The 22,395-nt window shown below is 42.2% G+C and overlaps 1 protein-coding gene across 4 annotated transcripts in view; it reads left to right on the forward strand.

The window, feature by feature from the left end:
* Positions 1-22,395, forward strand: part of PTPRG (protein tyrosine phosphatase receptor type G) — a 733,410-nt gene that overhangs the window by 547,959 nt on the left and 163,056 nt on the right. For all 4 annotated transcript variants that reach the window (XM_063940902.1, XM_063940899.1, XM_063940900.1 and 1 more), the window contains one exon: positions 21,056-21,188. In XM_063940902.1, the coding sequence (XP_063796972.1) occupies positions 21,056-21,188 (133 nt within the window). The remainder of the gene's footprint in view (positions 1-21,055; positions 21,189-22,395) is intronic.

Consider the following 22,395-nt stretch of genomic DNA (forward strand, 5'->3'; position numbering starts at 1 on the left):
ATAGAACTAACCTTTGCTCACAATTCCTGTACATAGAACTAACCTCACTGCTCCGTCACTTGGCATTTGCCCGTTCCTTTCCTTTTTAACCTTTTTGTCTCTTAGCAAATTTTTTCTGAATTATTCTGTGTTTGTAACGAATGTAAGATCCATTCCAGCTGTGTTCATTATCTTTCAGAATGATGTACTGTTTTTTTTTTTCTATTATTTATTCTTTTCCGATTTAACCGGGATTAAAACGGAGACTATCCTAAAATAATTCTGTACTATTGTGACCTACAGTATGTTTTGATGGGTTATGGTGCAAAGCACAAAAATATTGACTGTAAGGGCTTGCACACATGAGGAGGCACAAATGGCGTCCCCTAAGCGCGCACAATGTGCAATGAAGTAAGGGATTTAGGCGCAATACAGCACACGGGTGAGCATCCAGTGTCATTATCTACATACTATATATCCTCTTCAGACTTGCCACACTTAGATGGACTAGAGCGACATAAGTGGACAGGTGTATCCACAGTCTGTACAGTTGGTTTAGAATTTTGTTAGGGGGTGAATTATTTTATAAAGTTACGATATCAGAAACCATTTTAATACTTAAGGAAACAAGTGTTAATAGACTTCTGCCTTTGAGCTATAAGAACCTATAGTGTACTCATTTGTATGTGGATTGTATATATAAACATCGGACGATGGTATTTCTACTTTTTATTAGCACTGCGAGTTGGACCCGTGTTGCAGGTCAGAGGTCAGCCAGAGGTCAGGCAGCTCTCACAGGGACTATTTTTTTTTTTAAATAACTTCTGTGTTTTGTTTTTACAATTAACCTTTTTATATTTTTGTTTAGTCTATATTTTTTCAACTAAATCCTGTGGTATGTACACAATTAATGCAGACATTTATATGAAACAATGTAGTGTTGCAGTAAATGTCCAGTCAGTTAATTAGCTTCTTGTAATGTGGGTCATTAGTGCAGGGGTATACATTATTTTCATGTCCACATATTGCTGGAACACGTACGAGTTACTAAGGTTTAGCGCAAGAAAATGTGCATCTTTCCTACAGAGGGAAGTCCTGTCGGAAAGCAGCAAAGTGTGCAGAGGCAGCCATTTTGTGGGTTAAACCAATAATTAGGAAACATTATTACATCTGTATGTTAGCCATCAGTGGCACGGAGCCACTAATAATTCAGTAGTGGCATGCTCTGGGAGTTAGTGATATTTTTGAGACATGAGAAACTGCGTTCCGCGTTCTTAGATGTCTCTAGTTCCCAGTGAATTAACAGGCCTCATACTGAAAAATATTTGTTCCGCTCCCACAGTGGCTGCCTCAACTGCGTGAAGTGCTAGGTGCAGTTTTAAGGATGTACACACTTACCTACTTTCCCGGGAGGTGTTGCACAATTACCCAGTGAAGTGGGCAGTCGGAGCGGTTTCATGGCGCAATTTGCAGCAAATTCCTTAATCATGCCGCCGCCTGCAGCGGCATAGTCGTGCAAATTGCAGCTTTGTAAAACATGGTGGTCCTGATTTCAGATGCAAATGCAATACCAATATTAGCGCAGTGGAGCGATTATCTGCCCGACTATGCATGTGTCGCGATCTTACTGCACATGCACCAAGGTACATTTGCCAGGACGCTCGCCGTGAGATCTCAAATGATTGACAGGAGGAGACCGTTTTGCGGGAGGTAATGAGTGGTGGCAAAAACACACTTGTGGTGACCGTTTGCGGGGCGTGTCTCTGCCTACATCTGCAGTCACGTACGCAAAATGCAGTGTCCCAGTTTCTGCAGCCATAGTCACTCAGATGGTCAATTATCAAAAGATCTGCGACCACATCTGGCTGTGTGTACGCAGTTACTGATATTAGCAAGGCCTCCGGTGGGAATCTTAATACATATCCCGGCAGCATTCACATGTTTTTGCTAGTGATGAGCGGATTCGGTTTTACTCGGTTTTACTCGGTTCTCAAAACCGAATCTTATTGGCTATCCAAAACACGTGACATCAGTGAGCCAATAAGATTCGGTTTTGAGAACCGAGTAAAACCGAATCCGCTCATCACTAGTTTTTGCACATTAAACTTCATACAGGATGACAGCTGTGACTGAAGTAGCGTCTGAATTGGCCTGAATGTGCAGAGTTGTGATAACGCGATTCGCTGTGCCAGACCATCTACCACCTGGACCTCGTCCACCTGCATAGTTTGTTGTGGTTCCTATTGTGAGACCTGGGTATGGTTGTATGACCAAAGGTGGCCTCAATGAAGTACAATAATTTCTGACCGATGTATCAGTAACTAGCTAAATATTATCTACAGGTATATACATATACAGACTAAACATTTAGTTGTACACACTATTCAAATGTTCATTTTAGACTTGGTTTGCTGCAGTGTAAAATAAATCATATCATTTGTAAAACTGCTTAGTACACAGTACAGTATATTAACGATGTAGTTTCATTGATTAGCCCTTTCTGTGGAAAAATAAATCAAATCTGCGTTTGCCCTGTAGAGGGCGCCTGTTCTGAATACTGATGTTAATACAGACTAGTAAACTAAAAATTATCCAAATTATAGATTTCAAGTAGGATCTGATGTTGACAAAGGTTTGACAATATATAGAAGTAAACCTTTTCACCAAGTTTGTTGGATTTATTTATTTTTTTACTTCTCCGTTGTGAATAATTTCTTATATCGGAAACAAATAACTTTTGTTTTCCTTTACCTTTTTTTCCTTTTAAATATGTGAAATCTATTAAAAATGTTGTAGCATTTGCCAATTAAAATGTGATGGTAAATTGAATTGAAGGGGATTTTAAACTGTCAAATGTTTGGTTTTTCTCTGCACATTTATATGGGCCCTTGGTTAATTTGTAGAGAACTTTACAGATTGGTAGGTGTATATTGTCAAATTTCTAGTTGAATCTTATAGGGGGGGAATTCAGTTGTGTTGTGCATCGGGATAATTACAGGGCAACCAAGGGAGCAATTTAATTGTTTGAGGGCCCATTAATTGTCACACTTGTCACGCCCTAAAGCATCAGGTTTTGCCACGTATAGGCTAAAGTCCTGGTTAGAGCACCCAAACCATGGACTTTTCACATATTTCTGCTCGCCACCTCAGGAGGCTTCGATCAGAAATGTAGGTGCCTGCAGCTTTCTTGCCCGATCAGGGCAACACTCAAATTGCTCTGCCGAGCGCCCGTTAATTAGCCCTACGTAAAAAAAAAATCCCCAATAGTGTCCCATAAAAGGATTTGGCAAAGAAAGACATGATGTCTGTATATCTTTTTATAATATTTTAAATTTTAATATAAAAACTTTGTTTTCAAAGTGAAATCTCAGTTCTTGGAGGTAAAGAGGTACAGTATATTCAATTCATGTCGGATCCTTTCTGACGGAAAGGATCCAACATGTGAGTATTCAATGCCACGCCAAACCCGACAGGTTTGGCCCATTCCCCACGCTTCCGATATACACGTGGATCGGCGCGTGCATTCTGACAGGTTTCCGACAAGTCAAAAGGGGGCAGCATTGAATAAGTCTGAACCCCTTCCGACCTAAAGCAGTCGGAAACTGACGTCTTTCCGACAAGACAGCAGTTTCCGACTTCTTCAATTGCATACTCCCCATAGCATCTAATGGCTGGGATGTTTTTGATGAGTAACAAAGTTAATGGTACTGCCGCTGTTGGCACAGTCACAATTTCACAGTTGAACCTAGTGATAGAAAGGGTTCCACTGGATGTACTTGGGGCTTGATTAAAATTGAAAAAACCTGCCATCTAAGAGTCTATCAAGAACTCAATGCCACCCCAACCAGCCACCCCTAACTTACCATTGCTCTAATGACCACACTGTTTTCTGACCTACATTGGCGATGCCATGAAACAATTGTCAACACTAGCCTTTATTTATATTCGCCCTCCTGACCCAAATAACCTATTTGAACCATATCTCACTTTTGACAACCCTTTTGACCTGTTTGTAGATCTTTTAGTCCGCCCTTAGCCTGGAGGACTCTGAAATCTGAGACTTGAAGTGGTGATTGTTAGGAAAGGATATACTCCCAGGAAAGCAACTCCCAAGTGGCCGCTGCCTGTAAAATTGGGCAGAACCGGAGTCCTGTTGGAGAGAGAGCGCTATATAAATACAATACTTATTAATTATTATTATACCTGCAAACTTTTGTTTAGAAATAGGTTCACATCTGCTTTCTTCCATACAGATGGAGCCTCACTCATCTAGCCTTCTCTGCTGCACCATGGTGCACCAATACCTATTAGCATAAGCCTTTCATCTATTGTTCTCAGCTGCAATACAATACAGAAAACAATACAGCAGGGGATTAACTCCGACAGCACTGGCTCAGTTATTCCTATTAAAGGGATAGATGAGCAGGGCTCCATCTGTAGGATGGTATCTGAATCCTGTCGGTATCCCGCCAGTCAGAATGCCGACAGCGACAACTAGTGTAATGCTGGGCAGCAGAGCAGTTCTCCGGACACACCTCAGTTTCCACAGTCTGACCGACAGTCATTACAACCAGCCTGTTCTGCCTAAACTGGGACAGATGGGTGGGTGTGCTGTGGATACTGAATATGTAGTCTCGTGGAGTTTACAATTTTCTGTTTGATAAAAAAACAAAGCCACGATGTCCATCCGCCTGCCCTGTTCCCTGTTTACCAGACCTCTGGCAGTCCTCCTACCAGCCCGATTAGTTTTAGCAGAGAATAAAGAAATGACCCTGTAGTGCAAATGACCAACTTGATTAATATATCTGCCTAGTATCTTATGAAAAGGGTGGGAGGGACTATATTCCTACTCATCCCAAAATGCCACTACGTGCCTCTCATGGGTTGGGTACGATATCCTGTTTGACGGGATGCCGGCATTGGGGTCCCGCCAGCCATAATACTGGCAGCGAGCACAGCGAGTCCCCTCACCACTCCTCGCTCGCCATGGGTTCTATTCTCCCTCAGGTGGTAGCGTGGATCCACCACCCGAGTGGGAATTCCCGGAAGCAGTCGGTATTCCGTCCACCGTCATTTTACCGCCTGTTGGGATCCTGAACGCCGGGATCCCGACAGCTAGTATATTAACTACATCCCCCTCACAAGCTTCTAAATTCCACCATGCACAACTTTGCTTGCTCCAAAATAGTCCCACCTGCACTCAGTCACTGATAAGCCCTCAGACCCCACATGTACTGTATATGCTTATCCTATATACACACACATGCTTTATCTGGGGCTGATTTTGTGCCGCACTGCGCACAGATCTTGTGGATTTCACGATGCGCCAAAGAAAAGTCCTAATCTGCGCACAAGCGGAGGTCACTAGTGCATGCGTTTTGAGCTGTTGACTTTCCGTGAAATAGGCGTCTCTGGGTGGTAACTGGGAGGCGATCATGTGATCCCAGGGATCTTTACTGTCTCATGGCAGTGCGGTGGATGTGTCAGCTGACTTCCTTACTCTACCGTAGATGCTGTATCAACCAAGACTTGGTGACCCTGTAGTTTTCCTTTAATAACCACCTGGCTCTAGCATTTGGGTCCAGTCAGGTACAGTTGCAGCCATCTAATAATGACCTTATGTGTCTATTATATTCAGTATTTGACCAGCCTATTTTATAGGCTGCTTTTATCGGTAAAGTGGCTCATTAATGGATTTCCAGGCCAAACATTAAGCAAGGCTGTGCAGCAAGGCACTTTAATGTTCGTGGATAGTAAATATGTCCATTAATCACTGGCTTTGTGCAGTAATTTGTATGACTTAATAATTAACTTTATCCAACCGGTGCGAACGCAGGTCTGTACTAACATTTATTTTTAATGTCTTACCTACCAGCATTGTCTGAGTGCGCGTCTGTTTAAAACACACACACACACACACACACACACACACACACACACACACACACACACACATATCTATATTTATAAAGTAAAAAAAAAGTATAGGTACAGTAATTCTGAAGCCTTTACAAACACAAACCCATCTGCATGATTGTGCTTATTTAAATCTAGTTAAACTGCTTTTATGTAGGTAACGCAAATTTATTGCAGAAAACAATGTCCGTCCTACCAGCCCTTTTCATTTATTGCAGTGTGCAAGCATTGAAAATGGCAGAGAGACTACGGCCGAACCATCCATTAGTCAGCCTAGTCTACTATCAGGGCTATTTGTAGACAATTTGGCTCCCAGTGCGAACAGTAAAAAAAAAAAAAATGCCCCCCTTCCCTTCCATAGACATTCTAAATATGAAATATTTGTGCATCTGAAAATCGCTGTGATGGGCGTGGCCTTGCAGGAGAAGAGTATCATACATATTATGCCGAACTCCGTAATGCCCTGTAAAACATTAAGTGCCCCTTACACCATAGTATACCACACACAGTAATGCCCCTTGCGCCACATTATGCCCGACACCATATAATACCCACACAGTTATGCCCATGACGCCATATTATGTCATACATAGTAATGCCTCTTGCACAGTAATATGCCCCGCACAGTAATGCCCAGGACACCAGATTATGCCCCGCACAGTAATGCCTAGGACACCAGATTATGCCCCGCACGGTAATGCCCAAAATACCAGATTATGCCCCGCACGGTAATGCCCAAAACACCAGATTATGCATTGCACGGTAATGCCCAAAACACCAGATTATGCCCCGCACGGTAATGCCCAAAACACCAGATTATGCATTGCACGGTAATGCCCAAAATACCAGATTATGCCCCGCACGGTAATGCCCAAAACACCAGATTATGCATTGCACGGTAATGCCCAAAACACCAGATTATGCCCCGCACAGTAATGCCCAGGACACCAGATTATGCATTGCACGGTAATGCCCAAAACACCAGATTATGCCCCGCACAGTAATGCCCAGGACACCAGATTATGCCCCGCACAGTAATGCCCAGGACACCAGATTATGCCCCGCACAGTAATGCCCAGGACACCAGATTATGCCCCGCACAGTAATGCCCAGGACACCAGATTATGCCCCGCACGGTAATGCCCAGGACACCAGATTATGCCCCGCACGGTAATGCCCAGGACACCAGATTATGCCCCGCACGGTAATGGCCAGGACACCAGATTATGCCCCGCACGGTAATGCCCAGGACACCAGATTATGCCTCGCACGGTAATGCCCAGGACACCAGATTATGCCCCGCACAGTAATGCCAAGGACACCAGATTATGCCCCGCACAGTAATGCCCAGGACACCAGATTATGCCCCGCACAGTAATGTCTAGGACACCAGATTATGCCCCGCACAGTAATGCCCAGGACACCAGATTATGCCCCGCACAGTAATGCCCAGGACACCAGATTATGCCCCGCACAGTAATGCCCAGGACGCCAGATTATGCCCCGCACAGTAATGCCCTGGACACCGCACAGTAATGCCCTGGACACCAAATTATGCCTCTTGGTATGGCCACCTACTTCTTGTCAGGGGTTTCTTCATGCCGCTAGCCGCCTCCCATTTGACACCCATGGTCACTGGAATCACTGCAGCATCTCCCTCATCATGTCAGCAGTCTCGGCACTTCCGGGTACTACTGTTTGTGCCTTTCTCTGTTAATTACTAGAAATTCTACTGGTCCTCTAGCATCTGTCCATTCTTTGACAGATGCTAGAGGTCCAGTAAGACCTCAAGCATTTGTCTCATCTCTGGCAGCGGCCATTTTGGATGGGACATTTTCAGCAGTATTACATGCGGTTGGCTGCAGACTCTTGCATGGCTCGCTTGGACCTAGAAATGTACCCGTCTACCATCACGGGGCCAGTGTGCACTGATGGGCCCCAGTTGACCTAATCTACTTTCATGTGGATGGGTTTTGTTTTTGACAAACCAAGTGGGTGAAAGGGGCCAACTAGGTCCTATAGGGTCTTAATCCGGTTTTGCACATGTCCGTCCCTCTAAAACCATACACACATTTCAAATATACACATAACATTCTACGTTCCCTGGTATATACACCCTATTTTAAGTCTTCACCCCCCTCCCCAGAATTTGACAGTTGAATGGAATGAATCGGTGCAAGGGGCATATTCATGTCATGGAGGGGGAATGGCCACACCCCTAAGGGGCATGCATCACCAGGCTCCCCGTTGAGCACCTTCAGTACCTACCATCAACCCTTACCCTGCTGTACACTACATCCATCCATACGTCTTCACATTTGGACTGCCCAACCAAAATCTGGACCTTCTACCTATGTAACACCTTCCCAGATCCTGTATCACTGTTTGTCATAACTCTTAATTCCCTGTATTAAAGTATACCTAAACTATGCTTTCAATTATGGTCCCACACTATGCTGCATCATCTAGCCGCTGAAGCACCATGTATCCCCAGCTCTTGTAATTAGTCATTACAGTAGTTGCCATCATCTTGTAATGTCCAGGGATTCTCTGCTGAACAGGTGTTTTAATGTTCCCCAGTCTCCCCCCTGGTCACTATAGTAACCACTGTCACATATCTACTGACCATGGTTATCGGGTAACAACTTTTGCATTTTATGGATATGCCCCTTCAATACACAGCCCAGAGGATGACATATGAGAATTATATCCAGTATAGTGAATTGCTCAATATTAGGGTCTTTCATGGAAATTACTGATAGTTGGCAGATAGGGTATGGTATGAGAAGTTGACATTCACAATGACGACACCAATATATTGACATCCTGAATGTCAACATGGACGTTAGGTCAACATGCAAAATGCTGACATCCACAACTGTTGACACGATCAAAATGTTGACACATTCATTATGTTGACATTTTATATGGCGAGACCAGAATGTTGACGTACCATTTTTTTTTCTTTCTTCATATTTAAGCCTAACCCTAGACCTAAATAGAACACTAACATGTACTATTGACAGTCTGGTGTCAACATGTAAAATGTCCACATAATGAACATTTCCTTCTTTTGATCATGTCAACATTTTACATGTTTATATACCATGTCGACATTCTGAATGGATACTGGCAGATAGGAGTTACATTTGCATTATTCTGCAACTGGATACCTTATTACTCCTTGATTCATATTCATGTAGCAGTGATGTAGCGCTCTCACACACCACCACGTAGCTCACCTCTATGGGATGCCAGGTAGAATTTGCAAGGTTGGTTGACCTAAAGTGCCTTAAAAATGGATGGAATACCGGCATGCTGTTTGCTTTTTGCCGCTAATTGAATACCCAACACATGTTGTGTGCAGGAAACTTCTAGTTATTGCTTGATGTTAGGTCACGCTCCAAATAAGATCTGGGGCTAGTTATTGCACCTCTCCCAGGTACCCTCTCCCAGGAGATTACAGTAAACCTTATTATTCAACTTACGCCCATGCACTGAGCAGGCACCTCATCTTAAGTACATCTGGTGTTCACTTATATAGCAAGTACAGTTATGCACTGTTACGTTAAGGCAGTGGCTCCCAAACACGTTCTTCAAGGCAGTCCAACAGTCCAGGTTTTAAGGATATCCAAGCTTAGGGACAGGTGACTTAATTAGTACCTAGGGATATTCCTAGAACCTGGACTTTTGGGGTGCCGTGTGGTCTGCGTTTTGGAACCACTGTCATAACGTGATATTGCATACTCAACAGTTGGTTTTACGCCAATTTGTGTTGACAATGTGCATCTTGAGCCCGATCTTGAGTCGAATGCAAAGTGGCTGTAGTTACAGGAGGAATCCTATTAACTACATGGGGCGCTAACGCATGTATTCTCATGGACTCGAGCAGGAAGCCACACAGCCCACAGCTACAACAGTAATCATTAGTATCAACTCTTGCACCTGCCCCACGCTGAGTGCAAGCAGTCAATCAGAGACGGGCTTCCCTTCGCTGTACGCGTGACTCAGAATAGCACAGAACTCTAACCAGATGCCCACGAGATGGAATGCTTGCGTGAAACCGCAGCAATGCCACCCAGAAGAGAGACTACTCTGCCCGGCTCAGAATCGCCCGGAGCTACTCCATAATGCATGAAATTGTTTCTGCGCATGCACACTGTCCCTAAACCCCCCTATTTACAGCCATACATGGAGCTGGGTCCTGCACTGAATCAGGCCCCTTCTGTGGAGAAGTAGAATTTTGTTTGATCTGGAAGTTGGGTGAATTTTGGCATTTCAGTGGCTTATGATCCTACCAGTTGAATTACCTGCAAGGCATTGAGATAGTTTCTTGGTTTGTCAGGTGATGCAGAGGTTTTGCACAGGTGGTTTTAGAAAAGTTGCTTATTTGTTAAATATAAGGTGGAGAAAAATGACACACTGGGGCAGATGTATTAACCTGAAGAAGGCATAAGGAAGTGATAAACCAGTGATATGTGCAAGGTGATAAAGTCACCAGCCAATCAGATCCTACCTGTTAATTTACATATTGGAGCTAATTGGCTGGTGCCTTTATCACCTTGCACATATCACTGGTTTATCACTTCCTTATGCCTTCTTCAGGTTAATACATCTGCCCCACTGTTCTGTATACATGGTGAAAACAGCATCATGACAAAACCAAGACTTTACCTTTTACTACAAAAGGACTGGAATGTCATCAACATTTTGATGTTCAATCCTATTTTTTAATGCAGCTATTTATTTATTTATGTTGCCTTGATTAAGAGTCAACATTTATAATTAAGGCAATCTCATTGCCAGTGTAAAGTGGTTTGGTAGTAAGGTGCAGTGATGTCTTTTCTGCTTAAATAAGTCAAATATGATTTTATTATGATCAGTCTGTATATAATTGCCCTATGCCAAGATGTACAAGAGTGATGTCCTTCCTGCCAGTTAAATATTACTGTCTTCTTGCTTTTCCAGCCTCTGCAGCGAGCAGGTTGTAAATAACTGTATATACTTTCTAGCAGCTAAACTTGTAACTGGAGAAACATTTTAAAACAAAATAATTACGTTTACATTAATAATGTTTTTTTTTTTTTTTTTAATAACCTCCCGCTGATGGGATTCTTTTTGCTGCCTTGCGTAGAGCAGGTTTTATTTTCCTAAGCTTTGTTTTTATCATTGGAAGACAATAATGTTTAATTTTCATTTCTTTTTTTAGTCTTATGTTTAAAATTCAGACTCCTGGTCCAATCAGGTTTGCAGAGAGAGGATACAATATCTCCTTTTTATAGTAATGGAACTATAAATGTATGAAGATGTGTGTCCCAATGTTCTATATCAGAATGACCAGACCCCAAAATATTGAGACATGTTGAATCAATTTATTTTATGGAGTTGTAGTGCCGTCATTATAAACTGTAATCCTATAGACCTGGGTTATTGTGGCAAGATTTGTGTAATTGAAATGTGACTTTTCTTATTGATATTGCAAATGTTATTAATTCTTGCCTTTGAACTCTTTGGGTGGACTTCATGTTTACATTTTGACCAGACTGATGTACTTCAAGTTCAGTTCTTTCTTTGTATCCCCACATAGAAAAGTAACCAGATTCTCTGTCCTGTCATTCATTTTATGGCTCCTCCCATAATGGGCAGATCATATATAACATCAATAATTGTCTCAGTGAAGCAGGGCAGCATTAGACTATGGGTAAGATTCATAGTTGTTTCTATAATGGGTGCAAGTTATACAGTGTACACGGGCCCCTAGGTCTAGGGGGCCCATGCCGCACACCCTGCAACCGTATATTATACTTGCCCCTCCATAGTCCTGCGGCGGTGGCTCTGCACTGCAGACACAAATCACTAGGAAAATGGCCGCCACTGCCATTTCCGAGCGATTTGCACATGCACCCTGGAGATGTCCCCGGGAACAAAACATGGGTGCCATGTTCCTGGAGACCTGCGCATCCCAATAGACTCTAGCGTAATTAACCATAGCAACCTATCGGATTCTAGCTATCGCCTAGTATATTCTACAAAAAAGAAAGCTTAACGGCCAGATGTACTAAGCCTTGAAAAGTGTTGCAGTGGAGAGAGATAAATAACCAACCAGCAGCTGATTGGTTGCCATGGGCAGTTTCTCCACAGGCTCGCTTCCTCACTCTTTTCACGGCTTCTTGAATAAACCCCAGTGTCTGTAAACATGGCAGGTAGGAGCTGATTGGCTGGTACTTTATCACGCTCCACTTTATCACTTTTCAAGGCTTAGTACATCTGGCCCAATATCTGGTTGCTTACAATGGGTGACACCGCCAATTGTATTCCATAGAGAGGGCTTGAGAAAACTTTCTCTATGGGAACAAACTTTGTTCTGTACATACTTTGTAGAAGTGTCTTTTGGGAGATACTTTATAAATAAGTTTCAGATCCAGACTAACCTCTCCCTTTGCTTTCCCAGCAAGCTCAGTACTCCTCTGGTCCTAGCTGTAGTGAAGTATTGCAGTATTTTTGTTTTTGCAGACCTGTGGCATTATTTTGAGACCTGTGAACAAAATATTGGTATTACACATCCTTGCTCATTCACATGTTCCTCCTGGTTATACGGCGTCCCATCAAGAACCTGGTGGGGGGGGACTGGGGTCAGTGGGAACAACTTTTCAGCAATTCTTAGACTTTCCTAAACTTATGGTTTTGTACAGTACATCTGCGTTTTATTGTCATTTCCCAGCGATTTACGCTGGTCCTGTGCAGAGATTGACCAAAGAGATAAATTCATATATTTATGATTCTGTTGCTACAAACTTCTGACCAGGCGAAAATAAAAATGAAATAAAGTGTATAAAAATGTATGAAATGTTGTAAATGTGTAGTAACGGGACTGGTCGGTTAGACTTTTATCATTACTGATGAACTTGTACGAACTTTCTATCTGCAGTGAATTCTGTATTGTAACATATTGAGGTTCATAAATAAAGGTCTCAATACTTTCATCTGCTTAATGCTCTTTCATTTCAAGCATTTCTCGCTCCATCTTTTCCTTTTGCCGGAACCTTCCAGCTTTCCCTCCCGAGTCATCCTGCTGGGCTCATATTGCACCAATCTTCCATGCAATCACTGAATGCAACCTAAGGTGACTAGGACCCAGAATTTCATATCCTATGCAGAACAATACAGGGAAACACCCCACAATCCTTTGTTGTTTGTTTGTGGGTTTTTTATGGCAGTGACAAAATACCAGGTATGACAACAAAGTGTTCAAAATAAAGACATTTGCTTAAATGTCCTCAATCACACCCCCACCAGGGAAAAAAAAAATCCTGGTAAATAATTTTTTTTTAGAAACTAATTTAATAAGCACCGTGCTATTTTACAGACACGGAAGTGACCCATTTCCATGCACAATTATGGTTATTTTATTGATTTTTTTTTGTTTGTTTCGGTAACAACGGTAATAAAAAAAAAAAGTTAATTGGATAAAACATTTTTGATTGTTCTTTTTTAACAACTTGCACCCTATTCTGCCTCTGGAAGGTGCATGTAATCAGTGTAAACTCAAGGAAGGGCTGAGGTGAATGGTTATAAATAATAACGAACAAATCCTAAAAATAAAAAAAAGTCAAGACCTCTGACCCATTACCTTTTTATCATCGTGTTAATATAAACGTTCAGTGGAAAAAAACTAAAATAAGAGCTTATGTAAATATGAACGGAACGTTGTCATATAAAGGGGAACTACATCTTCAGAACTTCTTATTGTACAGACCATACATACATACATACATACATACATACATACATACATACATACATACATACCTCACACATACAAACCAATCTGCCCAGAGGATGAGCTAAAGGGGTATTTTCTTTTAACAAAAACTTGTTCTACACAGTGCCTTCAACTCCTTCAATTGAGAAATGGTGAAACAACGTTCGTACCACCCAGCAATGGACCCTATTCCTTAAACCAGTGGTTCAAAAAGCCCCCAACTGACTCGCACAAACCCCCTAAGGTTCTTGCCACGTTTAGGAACAGTATCTGTTTGGGGCTCCATTGCATTTTTAGCAGGTCTGCAACATACAGTATAGCGCTTAAAAGAATTCTTTCTAGAAGACAGTATCTCTCTCCATCCTAATCTTTCAGCATATGTTGATTACTAAAAAGAAAAACTACAAGATGAGTTCTAAATCCTGACATTCTGATTGTCAGACATTTAAAGCTGCAATCCTGGTTAAGCATGTTTTAAGCGAGTGCTTCCTGTTTTGCTTCGTTACCGAGGCGATGCAGGAAGCAGTAGCGTCAAGATGTATGAACATCTTAGATGGCGAAGTGGGGCAGTGAAAGTGCCGATTGCTGTCTCTTCCATTCACCCCCCCCCCCCACCCCCCCACCCCGGGTCGGCTCACTGGGCATGTGCGAGATCTCACATGCGGCCCTGAGCCGGCTACCGCCACACCCAGGTACAGCTTTGTCCCTGCTATGGTGGATGGACAGCAACACCTGCAGCTGTCAAAATCACGCAGTCATACATGGGGGAGAAGCGGCATCCGCGCACATAACGTGCACTGATATAGCTTCTACCCCATAACGGCACTTCATAGATCTACCCCATAGAGTACTTAGAATCACGGCACGCAGCATATCATGTGATGGCAGAGGGGTGGCGAACGAGGATGTCTTGTTTGAGAAAGAGCTCAGAAGGGAATTCCAAAGCCTCTCTGCTCACTACATAATGTGCGCCATGTAACTGTGGTTAGATATCAAATGCCAATATCCTAATAAATAAATATATATATATATATATATATATATATATATATGAGAGTGAGAGATTTTTTTTTTTCTACTACTTCATGAAATTGCTGCTTTAATGCAGCCACACTCTGCTTCCCTCCATCCTCCTTTTCTGTCCTCTTCCTTCAGTTAGTAAAATCTAGCCTCATATTCTTGTTGTGGAACTGTGGTTAGTGCGGGAGTTAAATATACATTACAAATTAATGGCAGCATGTCTAACTTTTACAGCCTTATTTATTAACACTAATAAAACCTTTTTCATTAGAATGTCACAAAAAATTAGCACATGGCGCCATTTCAACTATATATAGCCATTTTTAACAGCCTGCTACAATTCTGAAACTCCAGTTCCTGAAGGAATGCAATCACTTTTTTATCAAATATGTAGGACTGATAAGACGCAGCAATCTTACATATACAATTTTAAGTTGTTTTAACCCATTACTTAATATAAATTTCAAGCTGCTATTTTAATTTTATTTATTAAAGAATTCTAATCACAATCACAGAAGATTTTTGAGTTCGTGTTTGATAATGGGAAAAGCGTCATCCCTAGGCACAGCAGACTTCCCGTCATCCCTAGGCACAGCAGACTTCCCGTCATCCCTAGGCACAGCAGACTTCCCGTCATCCCTAGGCACAGCAGACTTCTCGCCATCCCTAGGCACAGCAGACTTCCTGTCAGTAACCTTATCGAAACATAGTACCCAGTGCTATTTTCCTGGAAAAATAGGTTCAGGTACTACTGGTTTGGGGGGGTGGAGCTATTAAAAGAAGTTATAGATAGATTTTTTTAGAAAAGAAGGCACTCAAAATGGACTTTAAAATAAAACTTATCTTATGGAAAATACATTTTGGCCCAGGACAGGTTCAGGAACCCAGTTCATGATGTCATATTTAATGGGGTATGGGTTGTTGGGTCGACACAATTTAGGTCGACCACGGAAGGTCGACATGGGCATTAGGTCGACATGTGAAAAGGTCGACATGAGTTCTTGGACCTTTTTTGTGTCGTTTTCTTCGTAAAGTGACTGGGAACCCCAATTAGTGCACAGTGTCCCCTCGCATGCTTCGGGCAAGGTGCCTCGCTCCATGACCGCTGCACTGTGCACAGGTTACCGTTCCCAATTGTAGTCCACGTGGATCGTTAAGTATGAAAAAGTCCAAAAATTTTAAAACAATGTGAAAAACTCATGTCACCCTTTTGACCTTTCGACCTAGTACATGTCGAACTAATGCCCATGTCGCCCATGTCGACCTAATGACTGTCTACCTAAAGTGTGTTGACCTAACGACAGTATCCCATGTAATGAGAGGTTCAGGAACGGAGTTCCTGCTGGTTCCTGCTGAAACATAGCACTGATAGTACCGTAACGTATCTAGGTACAATTTCATATTGAATCAAATGGTATTTTATGTATAGAACGGTTTCATTTGTAGTGTTGTTGTGTTTTGTGCTATTGGTTGGTAATGTGTATTAATGGTGGTGTATGCTGTTTGTTGTTATTCCTTACTGAATCTGTTATGGTGTGATTTTGGCGTTCACTGTGCATTATATATAACAGCAGGTTTAGACACCCTGTGGCTCTCAGGCTGGCATGAATATAACCCAGCTTGCCATACCAGCCTAAATCTGCAGGGGGGGTGCACTGGGATTTGTAGTTCCAGAATAACTGGCAAGCCGCAGGTTGCCAACCTACAGCGGAATACTGGCAACATTGGTTTGGCAGACATGCATGCCTTACAGGTATTGGGTATTAACCAAGTTTATATAAGGATTGCATATTAAAATTGAGCAGGATGGGTTAAAACGATCTACAGGGTTAATATACTCCCTAACATCATTTTAATGGCTTTTTAGAAGTTTATGGCTGTCTGCTTCATGCTTTTGTGCAGATTACCGCGGTGATATCCATAGTGATTGTTCCCAGGAGATGCATGATTGCTTATAATGCACATCATTATAAGCTATGGCATCAGAATTCTTAGTACATATAGTAACACCACTTGTCTATTACAGTCTCTCTTAAGTGACAGCTCTGTGTACTGCGTTCCTGCCACACCAGGGTTGGTAGGATGTGTGGACTCTACAAACTGCTTGTCCACATAAGAGGTTTTCCTCATGTTTCAGTGGCATAGAGCTTTTCTTCTTTCCACGTGGACAGCGCTGATGCAAGTGGCACAGAGATTGCCGCAAGAAAGTATGTCTGCATCCTATTCTTGCTATCTCCTTTGTGACCCATGTTTCACCGCTGTCCTTAGAAATTAACAGATATCTGCCACGCTATGTTTCACAGCAGTTTTCTTGAGTCGGCGTCTATTTGAACGTGTTTGAGAAAATGCTCCTGTCAGTGAGCTGTCTGTACAGCGACTCAGTGCTTTTGTTGCAGGGACCCCGGTGCTTAAACTACTTGCTCTAGGCTAACAAAATCCATCAGCAAACTTCAAACAATGTCCACCCAGCGACCGAACCTTATCTGTACACTCTTTCTATGTTGTACCTAATTCCTATTGAATTTGACATCTGTATGTGTGTTCAGCATTGAGTAATATTTGTACCTGTCTTTTTTCTCTATATGTATGCTTTGAAACCTCTCTCCATGTTCACAGCACAACAACCATCTGCCGATGTGGGTCCTCATGTCTGTCTTGTCTTGCTGTCCATGTTCCTTTCACTGACGAAAAATATAATTTGCTGCCCTGGTAGCTCCCTTTTAAAACGTACTCTAATACCAACAACTTGAGCTGTCCTTAGTCCCTCCTGTGGAACCCCATTCTTCTTAAGATTTGCCCGCAAGACCTCTACCATTTCCTGGTCTACGGCAATAACTTTCTGGAGAACTTACAAGACTTTGGGGGAGGTGTAGCAAACCTTCTAAAGCAGACAAGTAGAACCCATAGCAACTTTTCCTGCTTTCATTTTTTTTAGAATGTACCAGTTAAATCACAAGAATCTGATTTGTTGTTATGGGAAACGCCTCCACCTGTCCTCTTTAGATACATCTCCCTTTTTGTGTTGTAGATTTTGATCTGATTGCATCCTATAATATACTGTAGTTCAGGCCTAGAGAACAGAATACTGACAGCCTTAATGGTCAATAGCTTGATAACAGTGGTAGTTCCACAACATGGGGTGCCACCACCCGCCTTGAGGTATAGGCAAAGCTTCAAGTGAGTATCACCAATAGTTTCACCACCACTAAATAAGGTCTCTCTTCTCTGCTCTACAACAGTAAGTGATAGGTTTACTAAAGCTAAAAATGAAAAGTGGGGGTGTAGCCCATAGCAACCAACTTGGCCATCTTAACAGCAGTGTAGGCCCCTGAGCAAAGCAATGCACTAGGGACCCTACCCATCCTCCAGCGGTAGGGGTAGGGGGTGCTATCAGTGGCAGCTTTGTTGTCCCCACGTGCGGTATGGTGTGTTCCATCTTCTGCTCGGCATGTAGAACCTGGAGCAGTAATTTCTGCTAATTACTCCTTAATGCACAGATGGTAGGAGGTGGGCAGGAGGGAGAACAGTCAATTGTAGGGGGCATTGGGTTGAATGACATCCAGGGTGGTCAGGGGAATTTAATACACAGGTGAGGGCTGGATAGTGGAGTGGGCTTAATATTCAGCATTTTCCGGTGAGAGGGCAACTTGGTTGACTGCAGATATCTCCAGTTCCTGGAAATAAATTTCTTAGCTTCCAATGGGATAAAAAATAAATAAAAAAAAAGAGTCCCACCTTTCAGAATTAACTGGAGTCTTGGGAATCAGAGTTCAGGAGCCAGAGCAATCCACCAACGAAAATATAAAATTGCATACCAGGAGTGTAGAGCTGGAGCAGGGAGCAGCTGCTGGAAGGCTGATATCTCTGGTTCTGGGCGTAGTAGAGACAAGCTGCCAGTGTTCACTGAAAGGGGAGAGTCTCAGCTTTTGGAGAATACCCTCAGAAAAACTCTGTCAGACAAAACCCGAGATATCTGGCTGGGAAGAGCAATTAACATGCTTGGATGGGGACCACTGCTTTCAAGTTGGATATCTCTGATTACCCAGAGACTATTTTCAAAAATCTGGTACCCCTGGGAGAACGGAACCCTCAGCTATTAGCCTGGGCCCCATGTATTCCCGAGGCCCTTGGGCAATTGCCCATTGAGCCCATATGAAAAGACGGCCCTGGCAATCAATCATATTCTGCCTATGATTTACTTGGATGCAATATAGAAATAGTAGCTACTGTAGAATCTGATTGATTGCTAGGGCAACATCGTTTTTCATTTTTAGAGGCTTTAGTAAATCCACCCCTTAATGTCTCTATTATATGCAAATTATATTTAAATAAATATGAAAGGAATGAAACTGGGATTTGCGTTTCATTTTTCATTCCTGATAAATTACCTTCAGTTTCCATTGTTTGCAGTGTATATAGTGCTGCTTTAAAGATGCTTTTTGTTTTTTTGCCTTTTTTGTTTTCTGACTTTTTGTTTCTGACTTCTTTTTTTATTTTGCCTAGTTTTATTTTGTTAATTACAGGCTGTTTAAAAGTAGTAGAGGAGGTGGATGGTCAGTTAGCACATTTACAATACTACAGGTTGAGTATCCCTTATCCAAAATGCTTGGGACCAGAGGTATTTTGGATATGGGATTTTTCCGTATTTTGGAATAATTGCATACCATAATGAGCTATCATGGCGATAGGACCCAAGTCTAAGCACAGAATGCATTTGTTACATATACACCTTATACACACACATCCTGAACGTAATTTTAGCCAATATTTTTTATAACTTTGTGCATTAAACAAAGTGTGTCTACATTCACACAATTCATTTATGTTTCATATACACCTTATACACACAGCCTGAAGGTCATTTAATACAATATTTTTAATAACTGTGTATTAAACAAAGTTTGTGTACATTGAGCCATCAAAAAACAAAGGTTTCACTATCTCACTCTAACTCAAAAAAGTCCGTATTTCGGAATATTCCGTATTTCGGAATATTTGGATATGGGATACTCAACCTGTAATAATATAGCTGATAGCCAGTGCGATCCCCACGATCCTACTGGTGTAGAGCAGGGCGATGGCATAGGCCCCAATTAGCATTATGTCCAAGCTGCCTAGCATCTTAAACTGAATAGCACGCTAATTATCCAAACTTTGTCAAAGAGGACCCCTCTGAGAGGTCATGGGTCCTCTTTAATAAAATAAGTCCTGCACACAAAGGTTCAGTAACTCAGAGAATGAAATCTGATGTTTGCTTTCATTTGGTTAAATGAAGCCGGTTGCTATGGATTATAACACATTTGAGCACTTCGCACCAGTTTATTATATACGCTCCATTATGACTTCCCCTTCCCATCCCTGTATGATAATTACGCAGAGCTGTGTCATGTTACATTAGACAGTACTATACTAATTAATTTCTGGAAGTGTGTAAAAGTCAGCTTTCGCCTCGGTTGACAATCCTCACTAACCCCATGCATCTTGCTGATTATCGCCCTGCAAGACTTGTCTTTTAAAGGGCAGAATCTGTAGCCGCTGATAACTGGCCTAGATTTGCAAACAAAATAATCCCATGCTGACATGCCTCTATACATTCTATACGTTCTGACCAGTGCGGATTCCCATCAACTCTCTGCTTTTCCTCTATTTGCTTGTGTGTTAGTTTCTGCAGTCTTGCTGTGTGTTACCTGGAAGCGTTGTGCAATTAGTGCACTGGTGATTAATATCGGGTCTGTAATAAACTTCCCCATTTATAAATGTCATTGTAGTAAATTATAGCACCAGGTAAAGTCCTCTCAGCGGAGATCTGATATAGACATACTCATGGTTAGGCTATGAGAACCGATAAGAAACTCATTGCACATATATCTGGCAGGTATTTTTTTGACAAGCATTAAAATGCATTTATCACTATATTAGACCGTAATGTGTCCTGCAAATGTCTAATTCTGCAAGATCTGCTAATATCCTAATAATACTAAACCTTACAATGCAATTGTTGTCTTTTGCAAGCTGACACAGTTGTATGAACAATGTACTGTGTAGATTGACTATTCAGTCTTTAAACTGGGCCAAATCCAATTTCCATCAGATGGTCTAACGTCATCCACTCTTGTGGGGAGGCAATAGGTATAGTCTTGGGGTGAGATTGGGAGGCTTTTTATACAGGAGGCTTTCCATTAAAGAATAAGGAACCACCCAGGTTGGACCGGTCATGATGTCCACATCATGCTTATTTGGTGAGATACATTATGGTGTATTGGATTAATTTGCAGTTGGATGGGATAAATCTTTAGCTGCTGTACTCACCGAGGAGGGGACATGGGGAGAGCTGATAATTGTTGTTGATTGTTTATTTGTTCTAACTTTACTTGACAGGTGACCAGTATAACTCAAGTATGGCAAGCCGTCCCTCTTCCAGCAAGATGGAGTGGATAGTACCCCTGATGGTAGTTTCTGCTTTAACATTCTTCTGCTTGATACTGCTGATAGCAGTCCTGGTCTACTGGAGGTAAGACTTTACATTTCCTGCCAAATCATTGGATTACTCTGTTTCAGGGCTAGTTTAATGATAACCTATATAGTCAGTGGGGTGATGTGTCTGTTACCATGGACATTAAAAATGGTGTCAAGGTTGCAAGTGGAGTTCTTTTATACAGGGCATGACTTGTAATATCCCGTCTGTGCAGGTTATAATGACATGTTACTCTCTGTGATACACAAATGTTTCTGACGAATGCTGAAGTTTCGAAGTTGCCAGCTATTATACAGATATTGGGACGGATTCCAAGTTGTCGCAGTTGAGCGATTATCGGCTATCTGTGTGCATGCATCGAAGTCCATTACTGTAGTTGCTTGCAGCAACTCTTTACATGCCGAATGATCGTCAGGCGGGGACTGTTTGGGGGAGTTACTGGGAAGTGGCGGCAGAAACGCAGGCATGTTGCGGCCGTTCCCAGGAGGAAGGGGGTAGGGGGGGGTGTCACAGTCCACGTTTGCATCAGTCTGTTTGAATTGCCATGCTGCAGGTGGGCGGCTCAGTGAAACTCCCGGTGGCATTTGCATGTTTTTGTACAGTATCTGCATTAGCCTAAAACTGAATCGGATTCGTAAAATACAAGAGTATGTGCATAAATGAATAAAACAGATTTAATAGGTACAATTGCCGCATTTAGCCTGTCAAATAAGGGCTCTCCCACGTCCATCTAAAAAACGCTTTAAGGATGATTCATTTCTGAGAATAACCAAGGTGGCTATTGTCAATGCTATCCAGGCTGTGGACGGTTTTGCTTAATGTGCCGATGTTGTTAATGTGTAGATCTAGCTTATAAATTTCCCAGCTCCGATTTATCCAGAACTGGAGGGAGTATTTCCCGAGATTTAAGTGTAGTATTTTCATATTTGATGTAATATTTGGTGACTCTCTGCCAGGGTAAAGTATAACGTGTGTCTAAATCGCTCCAGCATTCAAATTTGCAGAACTAATTTAAATGTCAACTTTTCCCCCCTGCATTTGGGCGTGAGCTGCGCAATGTATTCTAACATGTCATGCCGCTCAGTCAGCTGTGATTAGGGCTCTTTGTGAGAGGTTTTCCAATGCATCCGGCTTGGCATTTAGAGTTTGTTGTGACTTTTAAAGCAGGCAGCAGGTTTGCTCTGTGTAAAGTGCTCATTTTGCCTTTTCCTTCCCTGTAACACACATTACCTCAGGGGCTGCT

This window comes from Pseudophryne corroboree, chromosome 9, assembly GCF_028390025.1.
Source record: "Pseudophryne corroboree isolate aPseCor3 chromosome 9, aPseCor3.hap2, whole genome shotgun sequence".
NCBI classification, from domain to species: domain Eukaryota; kingdom Metazoa; phylum Chordata; class Amphibia; order Anura; family Myobatrachidae; genus Pseudophryne; species Pseudophryne corroboree.